The sequence below is a fragment of the Rhinatrema bivittatum genome, chromosome 7, assembly GCF_901001135.1.
Source record: "Rhinatrema bivittatum chromosome 7, aRhiBiv1.1, whole genome shotgun sequence".
NCBI classification, from domain to species: Eukaryota; Metazoa; Chordata; class Amphibia; order Gymnophiona; family Rhinatrematidae; genus Rhinatrema; species Rhinatrema bivittatum.
Window position 1 is genome coordinate 226,179,907 of NC_042621.1, and position 18,881 is coordinate 226,198,787.

Below are 18,881 nucleotides of genomic sequence, written 5' to 3' on the forward strand. Positions count from 1 at the left end.
CAGAGGCGAATGCCCTAGACTGGGGCAAGGGAATGCTGTATATGTATCCTCTTATTTTGCTAGTCATGAAAACTCTGTTGAAACTCAAGGAAGATTTATTTATTTATTTATTTTAATTTCTTTCACTATACCGATGCTCAAGACTAGGTCTTATCGTACCGGTTTACAATGTAACTGAGGGGAAACCAATTAACATCAAGGTAGAAAGTAAAGTTACATTAAACAGGGAGCGTAAAACCTGGGCAATGGAAGACAGTACAGAGTTTAAACTAAGAAACAATTAGAGAGAGATAAATATATAAATCAACAAAAAACTGTAAGATACATAAACATAGGTTTATCCTAGGCAGTTATTAGCATGGTATGTCCAGAGGGAGAAGGAAAGGGTGAGGTTGGGTGGGGGGGAACGTGAGAGGGAAAAGAGGGGGGATAGGGATTGGGGAGGGGTGGGGGAGTGATAGGGAATTATTATACTCATAGATCCCTTTTGGCAGAGACAAGATCTGGTTTCTGGAGAGATGTTCATTCAGGAACCAATCAGACTGTGGAGTTCCCCAGATCTCATCACTCAGGATCAGGGCAGGTTGTGCCATCCCAACATCAGATCCCTGGCACTCATCAACTGTACATGTCATTCCCTGGGCATGCCTCCACCTGAGGAGAGCCCAGTGGACTCTCAGATCACAATAACTGCAAGACACTTATGACCTTATGTAACAGTATTCATGTCACAAAACTGCTCAAGGACTCTGTCCTGTTAGTAAAACAATTCCAATCTGGTCAGATGCATCCCCTTCTAAAATTCTCTGACTCAGATGAATCCAATCTGTTCTGGGGATTTCATGTAGAGGGGTTCTGTACCCAAGGACTTTGGTCTGCTCAGGAGAAGTTGTATTAGATAAACTTCCTAGAGCTAAGGGTAATCTAGTATGTTCTAAAAGCTTTCACAGATCGGTTATCCAACAAGGTAATTCTGATTCAAAAGAACAATTAGGACGTGATGCAGTACTTCAGAAAGCAGGGAGGCACAGGATCATAAAGTCCCATGTCCAGACATCTTACTCTGCCATCTCTCAAAGGATGATTCTCAGGGCTGTACACCTGACTGGCGTGGAGAACATCCTGGCAAACAGATTGATTCGATCCTTGGAACCCCACAAATGATCCCTGACCCAAGGGTTGGTAACAAACAAGATATTCCACCAGTGGGGCACACTGTGAGAGATCTGTTTGCATCCTCTCACAACAGGAAGGTCCCACTCTACTGTTCCAGAAAGAGGAGGCAAAGTAAACTAGCCTCGGATGCCTAGATTGGGGCAAGGGCATAATGCACATGTATGCTTTGACTCCGCTAGTCATGAAGCTCAAAGAAGATAGGAGAACTATGATTCTCATAGGTCCCTTTTGGCAGAGACAGATGTGGTTTCTGCTTCTCAGAGAAATATTCATCAGGGACCCAGTCAGACTGGGGACTGCTCTAGATCTCATCATTCAGGGTCAGGGCAAGTTTTACTATCCCAACCTCTGATCCCTAGCCTTCACCACCTGGATGTTGAGAGGTTGACTCTGCAACTCATTGATATATCCAAGCATGTCTTGAGTTCTTTTGACTTCAAGAAAGGATTCCACTAGAAAGACTTATTGATTTAAGTGAAGGAGGTTTGTTTTGTGGTGTGAGCATAAGACCTAGATCCTTTCTCTTGCTCCACTTAAGAACATAAGAAAATTCCATACTGGGTCAGACCAAGAGTCCATCAAGCCCAGCATCCTGTTTCCAACAGTGGCCAATCCAGGCCATAAGAACTTGGCAAGTACCCCAAAACTAAGTCTATTCCATGTTACCGTTGCTAGTAATAGCAGTGGCTATTTTCTAAGTCAACTTAATTAATAGAAGGTAATGGACTTCTCCTCCAAGAACTTATCCAATCCTTTTTTAAACACAGCTATACTAACTGCACTAACCACATCCTCTGGCAACAACTTCCAGAGTTTAATTGTGCGTTGAGTAAAAAAAGAACTTTCTCCGATTAGTTTTAAATGTGCCCCCTAGTCTTTCTACTATCCGAAAGAGTAAATAACCGATTCACATCTACCCATTCTAGACCTCTCATAATTTTAAACATCTCTATCATATCCCCCCTCAGCTGTCTCTTCTCCAAGCTGAAAAGTCCTAACCTCTTTAGTCTTTCCTCATAGGGGAGCTGTTCCATTCCCCTTATCATTTTGATAGCCCTTCTCTTTACCTTCTCCATCGCAATTATATCTTTTTTGAGATGTGGCGACCAGAATTGTACACAGTATTCAAGGTGCTGTCTCACCATGGAGCGATACAGATGCATTATGACATGGAGTGATACAGAGGCATTATGACATTTTCCATTTTATTCACCATTCCCTTTCTAATAATTCCCAACATTCTGTTTGCTTTTTTGACTGCCGCAGCACACTGAACAGGCGATTTCAATGTGTTATCCACTATGACGCCTAGATCTCTTTCTTGGGTTGTAGCACCTAACATGGAACCCAGCATTGTGTAATTATAGCATGGGTTATTTTTCCCTATATGCATCACCTTGCACTTATCCACATTAAATTTCATCTGCCATTTGGATGCCCAATTTTCCAGTCTCACAAGGTCTTCCTGCAATTTATCACAATCTGCTTGTGATTTAACTACTCTCAACAATTTTGTGTCATCTGCAAATTTGATTATCTCACTCATCGTATTTCTTTCCAGATCATTTATAAATATATTGAAAAGTAAGGGTCCCAATACAGATCCCTGAGGCACCCCACTGGCCACTCCCTTCCACTGAGAAAATTGTCCATTTAATCCTACTCTCTGTTTCCTGTCTTTTAGCCAGTTTGCAATCCACGAAAGGACATCGCCACCTATCCCATGACTTTTTACTTTTCCTAGAAGCCTCTCATGAGGAACTTTGTCAAACGCCTTCTGAAAATCCAAGTATACTACATCTACCGGTTCACCTTTATCCACATGTTTATTAACTCCTTCAAAAAAGTGAAGCAGATTTGTGAGGCAATACTTGCCCTGGGTAAAGCCATGCTGACTTTGTTCCATTAAACCATGTCTTTCTATATGTTCTGTGATATTGATGTTTAGAACACTTTCCACTATTTTTTCCTGGCACTGAAGTCAGGCTAACCGGTCTGTAGTTTCCCGGATCGTCCCTGGAGCCCTTTTTAAATATTGGGGTTACATTTGCTATCCTCCAGTCTTCAGGTACAATGGATGATTTTAATGATAGGTTACAAATTTTTACTAATAGGTCTGAAATTTCATTTTTTAGTTCCTTCAGAACTCTGGGGTGTATACCATCCGGTCCAGGTGATTTACTACTCTTCAGTTTGTCAATCAGGCCTACCACATCTTCTAGGTTCACCATGATTTGATTCAGTCCATCTGAATCATTACCCATGAAAACCTTCTCCATTACGGGTACCTCCCCAACATCCTCTTCAGTAAACACCGAAGCAAAGAAATCATTTAATTTTTCCGTGATGGCCTTATCTTCTCTAAGTGCCCCTTTAACCCCTCGATCATCTAACGGTCCAACTGACTCCCTCACAGACTTTCTGCTTCGGATATATTTTAAAAAGTTTTTACTGTGAGTTTTTGCTTCTACAGCCAACTTCTTTTCAAATTCTCTCTTAGCCTGTCTTATCAATGTCTTACATTTAACTTGCCAACGTTTATGTTTTATCCTATTTTCTTCTGTTGGATCCTTCTTCCAATTTTTGAATGAAGCTCTTTTGGCTAAAATAGCTTCTTTCACCTTCCCTTTTAACCATGCCAGTAATCGTTTTGCCTTCTTTCCACCTTTCTTAATGTGTGGAATACATCTGGACTGTGCTTCTAGAATGGTATTTTTTAACAATGACCATGCCTCTTGGACATTTTTTACTTTTGTAGCTGCTCCTTTCAGTTTTTTTCTAACAATTTTTCTCATTTTATCAAAGTTTTCCTTTTGAAAGTTTAGCACGAGAGCCTTGGATTTGCACACTGTTCCTCTTCCAGTCATTAAATCAAATTTGATCATATTATGATCACTATTGCCAAGCGGCCCCACCACCGTTACCTCTCTCACCAAGTCCTGTGCTCCACTGAGAATTAGATCTAAAATTGCTCCCTCTCTCTTCTGTTCCTGAACCAATTGCTCCATAAAGCTATCATTTATTTCATCCAGGAACGTTATCTCTCTAGCGTGTCCCGATGATACATTTATCCAGTCAATATTGGGGTAATTGAAGTCTGAACCATGAAGCAGAGGCGTCTTGCACATCAATCAAATCACAAAATCCCAGCGTGCAAGAAACAGGTAACCAAGTCCATCAACAAACTTATAGTCAATTTTTTATTGAGATAATGTTTTTAAACAATCATTCCTGGCAACTCCATAAATCTTCAAACATGCAAGTAAACAGTCCCCCGACACGGTCCGTGTTTCGCGGTAGCTGCATCGGGAGGGACCCACAGTTAATGTTATCTTATATATTCATCGTGGAGCGATGAATATATATATGAATATATATATATGAATATATATATGAATATGAATATATATGAATATGAATATGAATATATATATGAATATATAAGATAACATTAACCGTGGGTCCCTCCCGATGCAGCTACCGCGAAACACGGACCGTGTCGGGGGACTGTTTACTTGCATGTTTGAAGATTTATGGAGTTGCCAGGAATGATTGTTTAAAAACATTATCTCAATAAAAAATTGACTATAAGTTTGTTGATGGACTTGGTTACCTGTTTCTTGCACGCTGGGATTTTGTGGTAATTGAAGTCTCCCATTATTACTGCACTACCAATTTGGTTAGCTTCCCTAATTTCTCTTAGCATTTCACTGTCCGTCTCACCATCTTGACCAGGTGGACGGTAGTATACCCCTATCACTATAGTCTTCTCCAACACACAAGGGATTTCTACCCATAAAGATTCAATTTTGTATTTAGTCTCATGCAGGATGTTTATCCTGTTGGACTCTATGCCATCCCGGACATAAAGCGCCACACCTCCTCCCGGGTGCTCCTCTCTTGTCATTGCGATATAATTTGTACCCCGGTATAGCACTGTCCCATTGGTTATCTTCTTTCCACCATGTCTCTGAGATGCCAATTAAGTCTGTCATCATTTACTGCTATACATTCTAATTCTCCCATCTTACTTCTTAGACTTCTGGCATTAGCATACAAACATTTCAAAGTTTGTATTTTGTTTGTATTTTCATTCTGCTTTTTAATTGATAGGGATAAGTTAGAATATTTTAGCTCAGGTGAGTTTTTAGTTACAGGCACTTGGACTATTTTTCTAATTATTGGACCCTCAATGTCGGGATGCCCTAATTCTAATGCATCATTAGTATCCTTTGAAGATACCTCTCTCCGAGCCATGCTCTGCTGAGCGACTGTCGGCTTTCCCCTTTGTTCTAGTTTAAAAGCTGCTCTATCTCCTTTTTAAAGGTTAGTGCCAGCAGTCTGTTTCCACCTTGGTTAAGGTGGAGCCCATCCCTTCGGAAGAGACTCCCCCCTTCCCCAAAAGGTTCCCCAGTTCCTAACAAAACTGAATCCCTCTTCCTTGCACCATCGTCTCATCCACGCATTGAGACTCCGGAGCTCTGCCTGCCTCTGGTGACCTGCGCGTGGAACAGGGAGCATTTCAGAGAATGCTACCCTGGAGGTTCTGGATTTAAGCTTTCTACCTAAGAGCCTAAATTTGGCTTACAGAACCTCCCTCCCACATTTCCTATGTCGTTGGTGCCCACATGAACCACGACAGCCGGCTCCTCCCCAGCACTATCTAAAATCCTATCTAAGTGACGTGTGAGGTCCGCCACCTTCGCACCAGGTAGGCATGTTATCAGGCGATCCTGACGCCCACCAGCCACCCAGCTATCTACATTCCTAATAATCGAATCACCAACTATGAGGGCCATCCTAACCCTTCCCTCCTGGGCAGTAGGCCTTGGGGAGATATCCTCAGTGCGAAAGGACAATGCATCACCTGGAGAGCAGGTCCTTGCTACAGGACCCTTTCCTGCTGCACCTGGTTGGTGCTCTCCCACTTAAGAACTGCTTGATTACAGTCTACATCTATCAGCATCTGGTCTTAAGAAAATTCAGTAAGAGTTCATCTTAGTGCACCTAACATCTCCGTATGGAAATCCCTCTCTTTACAACCTTTTTAATTATCTGGTTTATCTTCTTCATCTGAAGCTTCCCATCAGGCCTTTTGCTGTGTCTTGGGACCGCAACATGGTTCTGTCTCAGCTAATGAAAGCTCCCTTTGACCATTGTGTTCCTGTGGCCTGAAGTACCTAACCTAAAAAACTAAAAATAAATAAATAAATAACCTCTAGAAGGTTGTATTTTTGGTGGCTGTCATTCAGTGCTCAGACTCAGTGAGCTTTAAGTTCTAGTAACTTAGCCATCTTATACCAAGTTTTTTCACGATAGGGTATAACACTCATCCTGAAGTTCTTGCCAAAGGTGGTTTTAGAATTCCATTTTAACCAGTCTTTCCAACATTTTTCCAACGCCTCATGCCCACCAAGATGAACAAGCACTGCACAGTTCAGACTTCAAGAGAGCCTTTGGCCTTTTGTCTGAAGCAGACTGGAGCCCATAGGAAGTCCACCCAGCTTGCTTTATTTATTTATTTATTTATTTATTTATTTATTTATTGGTTTTTATATACCGCCGCTCATCAAAGATATCACGTCGGTGTACATAGAACGATAAATACGCAATTGCGTTGTACATATAACAGTATAATAACAGGTGAATTCTAAAATACATTAAAACAGTAAAATACAGTAACAAAACAACTAATTTAACAAAACAACTTATTTAGTTAAGACTAGATAATAAATAGCTTAAAGATTAACTATGATAGCATAAATTAACATAGTATCAAGGCAAACACTGGAGGAATGAGAGGGGGGGGGAACAAAAGTAAAAGGAGGAGGAAAGAAGTGAGTCAGAGAGGAAAGGGTAATATACATATATACAGAGGGCAAATCAATGGTTATAAGAAGGAAACAAAAGTACTAGGAATGGACCGAAGAGGGCAGAGATGAGTCTAAGGTAGAGGGTACTATTTTAGGGACAAGATGGCAAGAATGACAAATTAAGAAAGGACGTAATGAGAGATAAGAAAAGTCATGTGCGTTTTTGTTTCTTTTGATAACAGCAAACTGGGAATAATCATGGTCAAACAGATTTTATCTAATTGACTAGCAGATTGCATCTCCTTCTGTTATGCCCAGGCAGACTTGAATCTGGTGGGCCATGTCAAGTCTCACTGTGTTTGAGCCATGACATCAATGATTCACCTGCAGTCAGTCCCTGTGGAGGAGGTCTGTAAAGCTGCAAAGTGAAGCTCTTTCCATGCATTCGCATTTCACTATTGCTTGGACAAGTAAGTCTGATGTGACAGGCTTGGTCAGTCAGTCCTGTGGAATTACTTTGAGGTGTAGAACCCATCTCCTTTTTATTTTTTTATTTTTGCTAAAGCCTATTGATTTTATTCCAGGCTGCCCTTCTTAGGTTAAGTATATAATGGAAAAATGGCTTGTTGCCAACAAAAGTATTGTTGTGCTTGTTAGTGCTTTTTCCCCCTTTTTCATTGGAGATAGCCTTTAGCTAGGGATTCCTCACATGTGAGGACTGCCATCCTGCTTGTTTTTGCAGAAAGCAGAGTTGCCCACATATAGCAGGTGTTCTCCAAGAATAGTGGGATGTGTGTTCTCCCAAAACACTACCCACTACCCTGTGGAGTTGGTTTCTGTGTGTTTTTTGTTTTTTTTTTGGGGGGGGGGGGGTGGTTACTGCTAAAATACAAGACTGAGGTGGTGCTCAGTGAGGCACAAAGTTCTAGAAACTTTGACACAAGTTTTCCAGGCTGGGATCCATCACGTCGCCCATATGTGAGGACTGACATCCTGCTGTCCTCTGAGAACACCTATTACAAGTAAGCAGTTTTAATTTCCCTGAACTATTTACAGTAAAAGTATTTTAATTGCTACTTGTCTTCATCTAATTACCTTCCATTAAAGAAGTTCATTATATATTTAATGTTGGTAATGCTAATTTGATATGTTATTACTAATTTGGTTTTAGTTAGCAGGATGAGTGCATAATACATGAAGTAATTGAATAATTACCATGGTTTAAAGTCATTTCTCCTTGGTTATTTTCATGATTTTAGTTAGTTTGGTTCTTTGAACTTAATTTGACACCATTGAAAAGGAGACATTCCTCACCTGTTAGTAGGCAGGGATGGATTGAAGAAAATATCCGCCCTGGGCATTTTTTCAAAACCAGCTCATGGGCTATATGTCTTACTCCCTCTTGCACTTTCCCTACAGCATTTGCTTTAACAGCTCCTTAAAACATGCCAAAGCAATCCTTGAGAGGTATATCAGGTGAACTGCACTCTGGCAAATTGAGCCAAAAAATCTCCAACAAATTTCACAATTTTCCTAAATAACTAAGAAGTAGAGCACACACCCTACACCAGGGGTGAGCAAACTAAGCTGTAGTCCACATTTCATCCATGGAGTTGGTTGAGCCTCTCTCCCCCAAATTTGGTTACATATATCCTGAATTCCTGGTCTGTTAGTCTGTTGCCAACAAATTAGCTTTTGAACTAGTTGTCAAGTAATGAGACAACCCTGTGAGGGGGGAGGGGGAATGATTCTTGAAATGCATATGGCATCAGGCTTGTTATAACAAATGTTGGGAGTAGGCTTGGCCCTCAGAAAGCCATGAATAAACTGAATCACAATTACAGTATAGAACACAATTATAATATAACACTCAAAACTGTAACAAATCTACCTATGAAAAGGCAACACTGCAAATATTACACCTGGTACTAAAACACCAATACATCTGCTATTAGGAAAACAGAACAAGTTAGGCTGCTATTGATCCCTACACAGAAATTGTGTAGAATGCCTTAACTCAGTAATATGTGCAGAACATGCAGACCCTCACCAAATACAGAATAAAGAGAACCATAATATATAAACTGCATCACTATTCCTAATAAAATATCAAACAATAGAATCAAGAAATATAAATCATAATAAAATCATACTACTAAAAAGAAAAATTTCAAAACATGATAAACAGAGCATTCAATAATTAAAAACTCATGTACATTTTTTTTTTTAATTTCCCAAACTCCAATAAAATATTTCAGAACAGCAGATATTAAATAACACCCGATAATTAAAACTGGTAAGGATTAAAAAAAATTCGTACTCTAAATATCTGGGAAGTTTTGATTTCCAGTCACTCTTTGATTGAGGTGAATTAATTATACATACTTTCTCTCTCTCTCTTTCATATACCCACACACTCTTAACATACATATTCATTATATCACACACTCTCCCTCTGACATACATGCTTGACACATTCTCTCCTACTTTCATTCACACATGCTCACTGATGCACACACTCTCACACAATGCTCTCTTGCACATGCTCACTGACTTGTTCACAATGTCTCTTCTCTGGGAGTAAAAAAAAAAAGTTTTTTATTTGGTGATGAAGGGGAATCCAGACGGAGCCCCAGGAGAGTAGGGTCTGAGTTGACTGAGAGCGGAAGGCGCCCTTTGGTGTGGGAAGCTCCAACGGCTAGAATTCCTAAATACTAGGTTTTGGGGGTGGAGTTAATTTATTTTTTTACCATGGCTGGAGTATGAGGGGATCTGGCGGCACAGGAAAGCAATGGAAGCTGGGAGGCATTCAGCTGGCAGGCAGCAGTGGAAATCTGCAGGCTGCCTCCTGCCAACAGAGATAGGTGTGAGAGGAGGGGGTGGGGGTGTTTCCTGCTGCTACTGCCATGATGGGAGTGGGGGTTTGAGGCAAACAGGGCAGTACTTGGAGAGTAAGTGGAGAACCTTTGGGGAGGCGCTAACTTTAGAATAATTAATGCTATGGGGCTGGTGTTGGTAGCAACAGCTCCTCAGACATGGAGTTGCTTTGACTAGTACCAGCCACATGACTGACCCACCAGGGCATACCCAAAGCTCTGTTAAGCCAATCTGCCTTTGTTAGTATCTTTCGCTTGGAACATTTTATCCTTTGTAAATAAAATATAAGTGAGAAATGCAGTGCTGGAACCAGCTTTTTCAGCCTAGCCCAGTCACTGCAGTGACAGTCCTTGACTAGGAGCCATGGACCAGGGCTCCTTCTGGAAACATACAATTGTGAACCCTAAATTAGGCCACTAGATGTTGCTATTGCACAGTGACTGGGCCTGTTGCCCATCTTTGTAGTGTGGAATGTTTTAGCATTTGGAATGAATACCTACATTCAACAAAGGACAAAATGAGAGGTCTTGTTATTCAATCAATAATAAGCATAAGTGAAACAAAAATGGGGAATTATACATAAAAATGCTTAAAAGGCACAGCTGTGTTAAATGTGCATGGTGAATCATTACATTTTATTTTTTAGATTTGCTTTGGTGCCAAAGATCCATGGAATGTTATTGGTGACTTTTTACCATTTTTTGTTTTGACAAGAATCTGCATCCCGCTCTAAAATCTTGCTTTTCTTTCAGTACACGTTGAAGACATCATTTTTCACATGTTTCAGTACATCCAAAAGCTTCGTACAGAAGGACCTCAGGAATGGGTATTCCAAGAGTGCAAGGTATAGTGGTTTATATTTTAGTCACTACCTTTACTAGAGATGTGACATTTGTAATATATTCTGCAGTAGTTAAATATAATTCAGAGCTTTTATTAAAGCATTAAAAAATGATAGTTTCATGCCAGCCAATTGGCTCTGAGATTTAGTAAGCATTATCTGACAGAAGTCTGCTTAATCTTTTCACTAATGTGAAATGTAAAGCCATTTAAATTTATATTTTAAATTCCATTTTCTAATAATGGTCATACCCTTGTCCAAAGGACTCCCTTTAGCTAGATGCCAGTTGCCTTACCTGTTCTTTTAAATGTTTTCACTTCAGCTCAGAATATCTGACTTAATATTGGGGTAATCATCTGACCATAAACACTGCTTCACATCTGACAAAATTCCATAATTAGGAAGGTGTGGATGGATTTTGTAAAACATTTTACTGATATGTCACCTCCTCCTTCCTTAGAATATAAAAATGCTATCTTGGATCAGACCAAAGATCCATCAAGCCCAGCATTCTATCTCTGACAGTGGCCAATTCAGGACACAAGTAACTGGCAGAATCCCAAAGAACAGATGCAATCCTTCTTGCTGACAGCTAAGGATAAGCAGTAGCTTTCCCAAGTCCACATGATTAATGGTTTATGAATTTTTCATCCAGGAACTTGTCTAAATCATTTTTAAACCCAACCTCACTAACTGCTTTTACCACATTCTTGGAAGCAAACACAGTTTAATTGTGCGCTGGGTGAAAAGAATACTTTCTGTGATTTGTTTTAAATGAGCTACCTATTAGATTCATGGTGTGTCCTCTATTCCTAGTACTTTTGGAAAGGTAAATAGTTTTATCACCTCATGATTTTATAGACCTCTATCATATTTTCTCTGTTATCTCTTCTCAGAGCTGAAGAACCCTGACTGATTTTGCTTTTCCTCATAGGGGAACTGTTCCATTATTTTTATCATCATCATTTTGGTTGCCCTTTTCTGTACCTTTTCCATTTCTGTGGTCTTTTTTTTTTTTTTTTTGAGATGGGGAACTGCACACTCAACTTAAGGTGCATTTGAGTCATGGATCAATACAGAGGCATTATGATAGTGTCTGTTTTATGTTCTATTATTTTCCTAATAATACCTAACATTCTATTTTCTTTTTTGACTGCCATTGCACACTGGGCCAAGGATCTCAAAATATTGCCCACAATGACTCCAAGAACCTTTTTCCTGGGTGGTGATGCCTAATATGGAATCCAGCATTGTGTACCTGTAGTTTGGATTTTTCTTCTCTTTATGCATCATTTTCAACTTGTCCACATTACATTTCATCCTCCAGTCTCTCAAGGTTCTCTTATAATTTTTCACAAATGGCTTGTGATATAACAATCTTGAATAATTTGGGATCTGTGAATTTGATTGTCGCTCATCATTTCCTTTTCCAGATAATTTATAAATATATTAAAAAGCACCAGACCCAGACCAGTTCCCTGTGGCACTCCACTATTTACCTTTCTCCATTGAGAGAAATGACCATTCGGTCCTACTGTGTTTCCTATCCATTTAGCCAGTTACCAATCCACAATAGGACATTGCCTCCTATCCCAGGACTTTTCAGTTTTTTAAGAGTCTTTGATAAGGGAGTTTCTCAAATGCCTTCTGAAACTCCAGGTGCACTATGTCAACTGACTCAACCTTGTCCTCATGCTTCATAAAATATCTAACAGATTTGTACAACAAGACTTCCCATTGCTAAATCCATGTTGGCTCTGCCCCATTAGTCTGTCTATAAGAACATAAGAATTGCCATACTGGGTCAGACCAAGGGTCCATCGAGCCCAGTATCCTGTTTCCACCAGTGGCCAATCCGAGTCATAAGTACCTGGCAAGTACCCAAACATTAAATAAATCTCAAGCTACTATTGGTTATTAATTAATAGTAGTTTATGGATTTTTCCTCTAGGAACTTATCCAAACTTTTTTTTAAACCCAGTTAGACTAACTGCTGTAACCACATCCTCTGGCAATGAATTCTAGGGCTTAACTATGTGCTGAGTGAAAGAATTTTGTTTCATTTGTTTTAAATAAGCTACTTGCTAACTTCATGGAGTGCCCTCTAGTCCTTTTAATTGAAAGAGCAAATAACCAATTTACATTAACTTTTTCAAGTCCTTTCATGATTTTGTAGACCTCTATCATATCCCCTCTGTCATCTCTTCTCTAAACTGAACAGCCTTAACTTCCTTAGCCTTACCTCATAGGGCAGCCGTTCCATACCTCTTATCATTTTATTCACCCTTCTCTGCACTTTCTCCAGTGCAACTATATCTTTTTTGAGATGTGGCGACCAGAATTGCACACAGAATTCAAGATGAGGTCTCACCATGGAGTGATACAGAGGCATTATGACTTCCACCCTTCTTAATTCCTATCATTGTGTTTTCATTTTTGATTGCAACAGCACACTGAGCTGACAATTTTAATGTATTATCCACTATGATGCCTAAATCTTTCTTGGGTGGTAACTCCTAAGACAGAATCTAACATTCTCCTAGGACAAGCAGGATGGTAGTCCTCACATGTGAGTGACATCATCCAATGGAGCCCGGCACGGAAAACTTTTGTCATAGTTTCTAGTAGCTTTGACCAGCAGACTGAGCATGCCCAGCCTGCTACTATGCTCGCGTCCACGCAAGATCCCCCCTTCAGTTTCTTCTTTTCTGCGGTGCAGTGCCTCGCAGTCATGGAGTTCTTAGTTTTTTTCCTCTTTCCTTGATAAATTTTGAGTATTTTTCCCGAATTCCTCGTTGGGTCCCCCTTCACGGTCAGTGCCTCCTTGGTACGGTAGGTCGTTTCTGTCTCTCTTTCCAAAATTGTGGTGGATTCCCGACTTCCCACCTCATGGTGACTGCCGGTCATTGAATGCACACCAGGTGTCTTTTATGGCATCGACCGGTTTTAGTCTGTGCCCCCAGTGCCCACGGACCATGTCCATCATGGATCTGCATGAGGTTTGCATCTTCTTGCCTGGGGTCCTCGCACGACATCCTCGGGTACTGTCTGTGCAACCAGATGCCACCCAAAGGGCGACAGGTGCACCTCGATAAAATGGAGAAATTGTTTGGGGCTCTGAAGTCTACACCCTCCACACCTGCGTTCTTCCCATCGACGCCAAGAGATCGCAGGGAGCTGTCAGACTCTCTTCCCCTGGTGGTCCTTCTTACCAGTACTTCCAAAGATCGAGGGGACGGGGATAGATCCTTGATGATCTCCCCACTCTCCAGGACATCAGGATTGTTTGCTTCCTCGGCACCGGGGAAAGATCGGGCCGAGCACCAGAGAAGATCCTGCAAACATCGACACCGGTCACAATCAACACACAGCTCCGGTTCTGGAATGGCATTGGCAGCTGCCAAGCCACCATTGAAGCGGCACTGGCCATTGGAGGCCCCATCCTCCGATGCCCCCGGTAGCTCTAGGTGTTCCCCACCGACACCGGTTCAGGGCACCACGCCACCTCGGAGGCCCGAGGGAGAGCCAGTGACTCCTCGTCCCCCTCTATCAGTCTTGGCGACTCTGGACTTTCAGGAGGAGTTGGACTGCAGGGTGCAATCTGAGGTGCTCAAAGCGCTTCAAAGCTTTGAGCTGCCGGTGCCACTGGCCCCTATACTGATGCCCAAGCCTCCACCATCGATGCTAGCTCCATCGCTGGAGCGGCTGGACGTTCTTCAGGGTGCCCTACCAATGCAGCCAGTGCCCGAAGGGCCTTCGATTCCCCATTGGCCACCGGTGCCCTCCACCAGAGCGATCCCAATTCTTGGGTCCTTCAAGGAAGAAGATACGGCCAGTACCTGGGTTCCTTGCCCACAGTTCCCTGAGCTTTTGCCGGATCCCTCCAGCCTACCGCGACCTCTGGTCCCCTCCAAGCCAGGGGAACCATTGATGCTGCCGGTGACCTTCAGGCCTCTGAAGCAATCGAAGCCCAGGTTAGAAACCTTTCATGGACCTCGCCCATGGCATGCTGGTCCCAGTGAGGAGAGAGGGCCTTATGACCCCTGGGATGATGACTCCACGGACTACTCTGACAACCCCCTCGAAGGGAAAGTGCTGGTCGCCACCTGAGGACCTGTCCATCACTGGGTTTGTCAGGGCTATGGCTGAGGCCATTCCCTTTCAGCTTCTTATGGAGGAGGACGTGCGTCATAAGATGTTTGGAAATGCTCCAGTTTGATGGTCCTGAGGAAATCATGGCAGTTCCTATCCATGATATTTTTAAAGACCACCTCCTCCACATGTGGGAGCACACCATTTCTGTCTCCCTTGTTAACAGGAAGACAGACGCCACGTACTTGGTGCAGCAGACCATGGGATTTGATAGGAGACAACTCCCCCACCAGTCGGTGGTCGTGGAGTCTCCTTGAAAAAAAAAAAAAAAAAGGCCAGACGCTCCCGCACCTGTGCTTCTGCTCCTCCGGGGCGCAAGCACACATCGCCACCTATCAAGTTTACATGACCCAATATGACCGCAATCTCTAGAAGCGCATCCAGGATTTTGCGGAGGGCCTTCTCCAGCAACAGCAAGAAGCCCTTCTGCCATTGCTTTGTTGGGTCTTGAGGAGGAAAAACACGAGGTGCGTTCCAGCTATGATGTTTTTGAGACAGCAGCCTGCTTGGTTGACGTGGGCATCAGTGCCGGATGAATGGCAAGACTTTGGGCCTCTGATCTCCGGCCGGAAGTCCAGGTCAGGCTAGCCGACCTCCCCTGCATGGGTGAAAAATTCTTCGGGGATAAGGTTCAGGATGCGGTAGCACAGTTGAAGGACCATCATGATGCCCTTCAGCAACTATCCACTAGTGCCTCGGAAGGCCCATCCTCGGCCAGAAAATCCTCCAGGCGGGGTTCTTGGAAGCCCTTTTATCGGCAGAGGAAATATTACCCTCCGGCTACCCGGGCTCGTCCGCCTTGCACCAGTTCTAGGAGCCGTCCTTGCCAACAGCAAGCGCCTAGAACCCAAACAGCCCCAGCCAGAGGCTTTTGACTGGCAGCGAGGGAGCAGAAATCAGCTGGCTGTACCCCTGCCATCGGATCCCCCAGTCGGGGGCAGGCTCATGAGCTTCGCAGGTCAATGGGAGGAGATACATTGGATCGCTGGGTCCTCTCTATCGTTCGCCAGGGGTACTGCCTCCATTTCAGCAGGCTCCCAGAGACTTCTCCCCCTTGTCTATCGTGGGGTTTATCCGCCCATTTGATCATCCTTCAGACCGAAACCTCCGCCCTCACAGTGGGCACAGTAGAACTGGCCCATCACTATCAACATGGCTGAGGGGTCTATTCAAGGCATTTCCTCATTCCGAAGAGGAATGGTGGCTTGCGCCCCATCTCGACCTCAGGGAGTTGAACAAGTTTCTCGTAAGAGAAAAGTTCAAGATGGTCTCTCTGGGCACGTTTATCCCGCTCCTCAGAGGAGACTGGCTTTGCTCCCTTGACCTCAAGAAGGCTTACCCACACATTGTGATTATCCCCAACCACCGGAAGTATCTCCACTTCGAGTGGGGAGTGCATATTATCAGTACAAAGTGCTGCCCTAGGGGCTGGCATCGGCCCCCTGCGTCTTCACCAAATGCTTAGCGGTTGTGGCTGCCTACCTCAGGCATTGTTCGGTCCACATGTTTCCATACCTGGATGACTGGCTGGTCAGGAGCAAATCTCGCTCCAGAGCCTTGCAAGCTCTGGCCTTGACGGTGCAGTCCCTGCAGACAGTGGGTTTTGTTATAAACTTCCCCAAGTTGTACCTCTATCTGTCCCCTCAGACGTCATAGGCGCCAGACTGGACACGGCACAAGCGAAAGCTTTTCTGCCCAAAGACCGGACAATCGCCTTTGCCTCACTGGGTACCCTTGTCTGCAACAGTCGGAGGGCACCTCCTGCTCCGCCTACTGGGCCACATGGCAGCCTCCGTCCATGGTGACCCCCTTTGGCCCGCCTCTGCATGAGGAGCCCCCAGTGGACCCTGCAGTCCCAGTGGCGGCAGGCATCTCAGGATCTTGAGGCTCCGGTCACAGTTATGGACCCTCTAAGAGTGTCTGTCCTGGTGGGAAGATCTTTCCAATCTGGAAAAAGGACTTCCCTTCCGGCCCGCTCCACCCCAACTGACCCTCACCACCGATGCTTCCCCCAGGGCTGGGGAGCCCATGTGAAATGTCTCCACAAGCAGGGCCTCTGGACTGCTGCCAAAGCCCGCTGTCAGATAAACTTTCTGGAGCTTCAAGCAATATGGTGCGCCTCGTGGGTGTTCAGAGATCAGTTGTCATCCAAGAAAGTTCTGATCCAGATTGCAATGTGGTACATTAACAGAGTGGTACAGGCTCGTTCCTTCTCTGCCAAGAAGCGGTGCAAGTGTGTACCTGGGCCCTATCTCAGGGGATGTCTCTGTGAGTGACCTTCCTGTCAGGTCACCTCAATGTGCTGGCGGACCACCTAAGCCAGTCCTTCCAGCCACACGAGTGGTCCCTCACCCCAGCGGTAGCAGCCGAGCTGTTCTGCCGATGGGGTACGCGGATGTGGATCTGTTCCCTTCCCCTCACAACCACAAGGTGAGCAGGTTCTGCTCCCTGGTAGCGGGGAATGGCCATCTGGCCTGCGATGCCTTCTCCCTTCACTGGGGGAAGGGCCTGCTGTACGCATACTCTCCTCTACCGCTCCTATCAAAGACTCTGCTGAAGCTTCAGCAGGACAGGGGGACCATGATACTCGTACCGCCTTCTTGGCCTCGACAGATCTGGTTCCCACTTCTGCAGGACCTGTCTGTGCGGGCGCCCATCTGGATGGGGACGATGCCCGACCTTATCTCACAGAATCAGGGCATCCAGCGCTATTCGAACCTCCGGGCACTGGCCCTCACGGCTTGGATGTTCACCGCATAGTCCTCCAGCCTTTGCAGCTCTCTGACTGTGTTTCCTGGGTCCCGGTGGAGGTCCGTAAACCTTTGTCCAGGAAGTCCTACAGCTCAAAGTGGAAATGTTTTTCCACCTGGTGCGTGGCTCATGATCTAGATCCTCTCTCATATCCCCTCCCCCAGCTGCTGGACTACTGTAGCACCTGTCCAAGACTGGGCTCTAGACTAGTTCTGTCAGGGTGCACCTCAGCGCTGTCAGCACATATCATCGAGGTGTTGCTGGTACGCCCATTTCGGTCCAACCCTTAGTGGGCCATTTCATGTGAGGTCTCCTCCAGCTGAAGCTCCCCTCTTCGACCTACCCCTTCTACTAACCGGAGAAAATTCTTTATCACTCAATGCACAATTAAGCCTGGAATTTGTTGCCAGAGGATGTAGTTAGTGCAGTTAGTGTAGCTGGATTTAAAAAAAGGTTTGGATAAGTTCTTGGAGGACAAGTCCATTAACTGCTATTATTTATTTATTTACGGTTTTTATATACCGACGTTCATTTCAAAAAGAGATATCACATCGGTTTACAATAAGGTACAGTAGGTAATTCACTATTCTCTAAAAGGGCTTACAATCTAAAATTTTTGTACCTGAGGCTAAGAGATTACAAAAAATAAAACCATTAAAATCAAAGTTCTTAACAATTGAGCAAAAGGTATAACAAGGACATATTAAATAACACAAAGGGTTGCACGAAGGGGTTAATTAATTAATGCTATTAATCATGTTGACTTAGGGAATGGTATCCGCTATTACTGGCATCAGTAGCATGGGATCTTCTTAGTGTTTGGGTACTTGCCAGGTTCTTGTGGCCTGGTTTGGCCTCTGTTGGAAACAGGATGCTGGGCTTGATGGACCCTTGGTCTGATCCAGCATGGCAATTTCTTATGTTCTTAGTTGCATCCTGGGACCTAAACGTTGAGGCACGACTCATGTGACCTCCTTTCAAGCCGCTGCAGTCCTGCGACGAGTGTCTCACCTGGAAAGTCATATTCCTGGTGGCGATTACTTCGGCTTATAGGATCAATGAGCTTCAGGCTCTGGTTATGTACGCACCATATACAAATTTCTTTTACAACCGTGTGGTCTTGTGTACGCACCCTAAGTTTCTGTCCAAGGTTGTGACTGAGTTCTACCTCAATCAGTCCATCATTCTGCCCACCTTCTTTCCTAGGCCTCATTCCCACCTAGGGGAACAGGCTCTTCATACCTTGGACTGCAAGAGGGCCTTGGCTTTCT

At 43.9% G+C, this 18,881-nt stretch overlaps 1 protein-coding gene across 3 annotated transcripts in view; it reads left to right on the forward strand.

Annotated features, from left to right (window-relative positions):
* Positions 1-18,881, forward strand: part of IDE (insulin degrading enzyme) — a 434,361-nt gene that overhangs the window by 98,845 nt on the left and 316,635 nt on the right. For all 3 annotated transcript variants that reach the window (XM_029609922.1, XM_029609921.1, XM_029609920.1), the window contains exon 9: positions 10,619-10,710. In XM_029609922.1, coding sequence (XP_029465782.1) covers positions 10,619-10,710 — 92 coding nt within the window. The remainder of the gene's footprint in view (positions 1-10,618; positions 10,711-18,881) is intronic.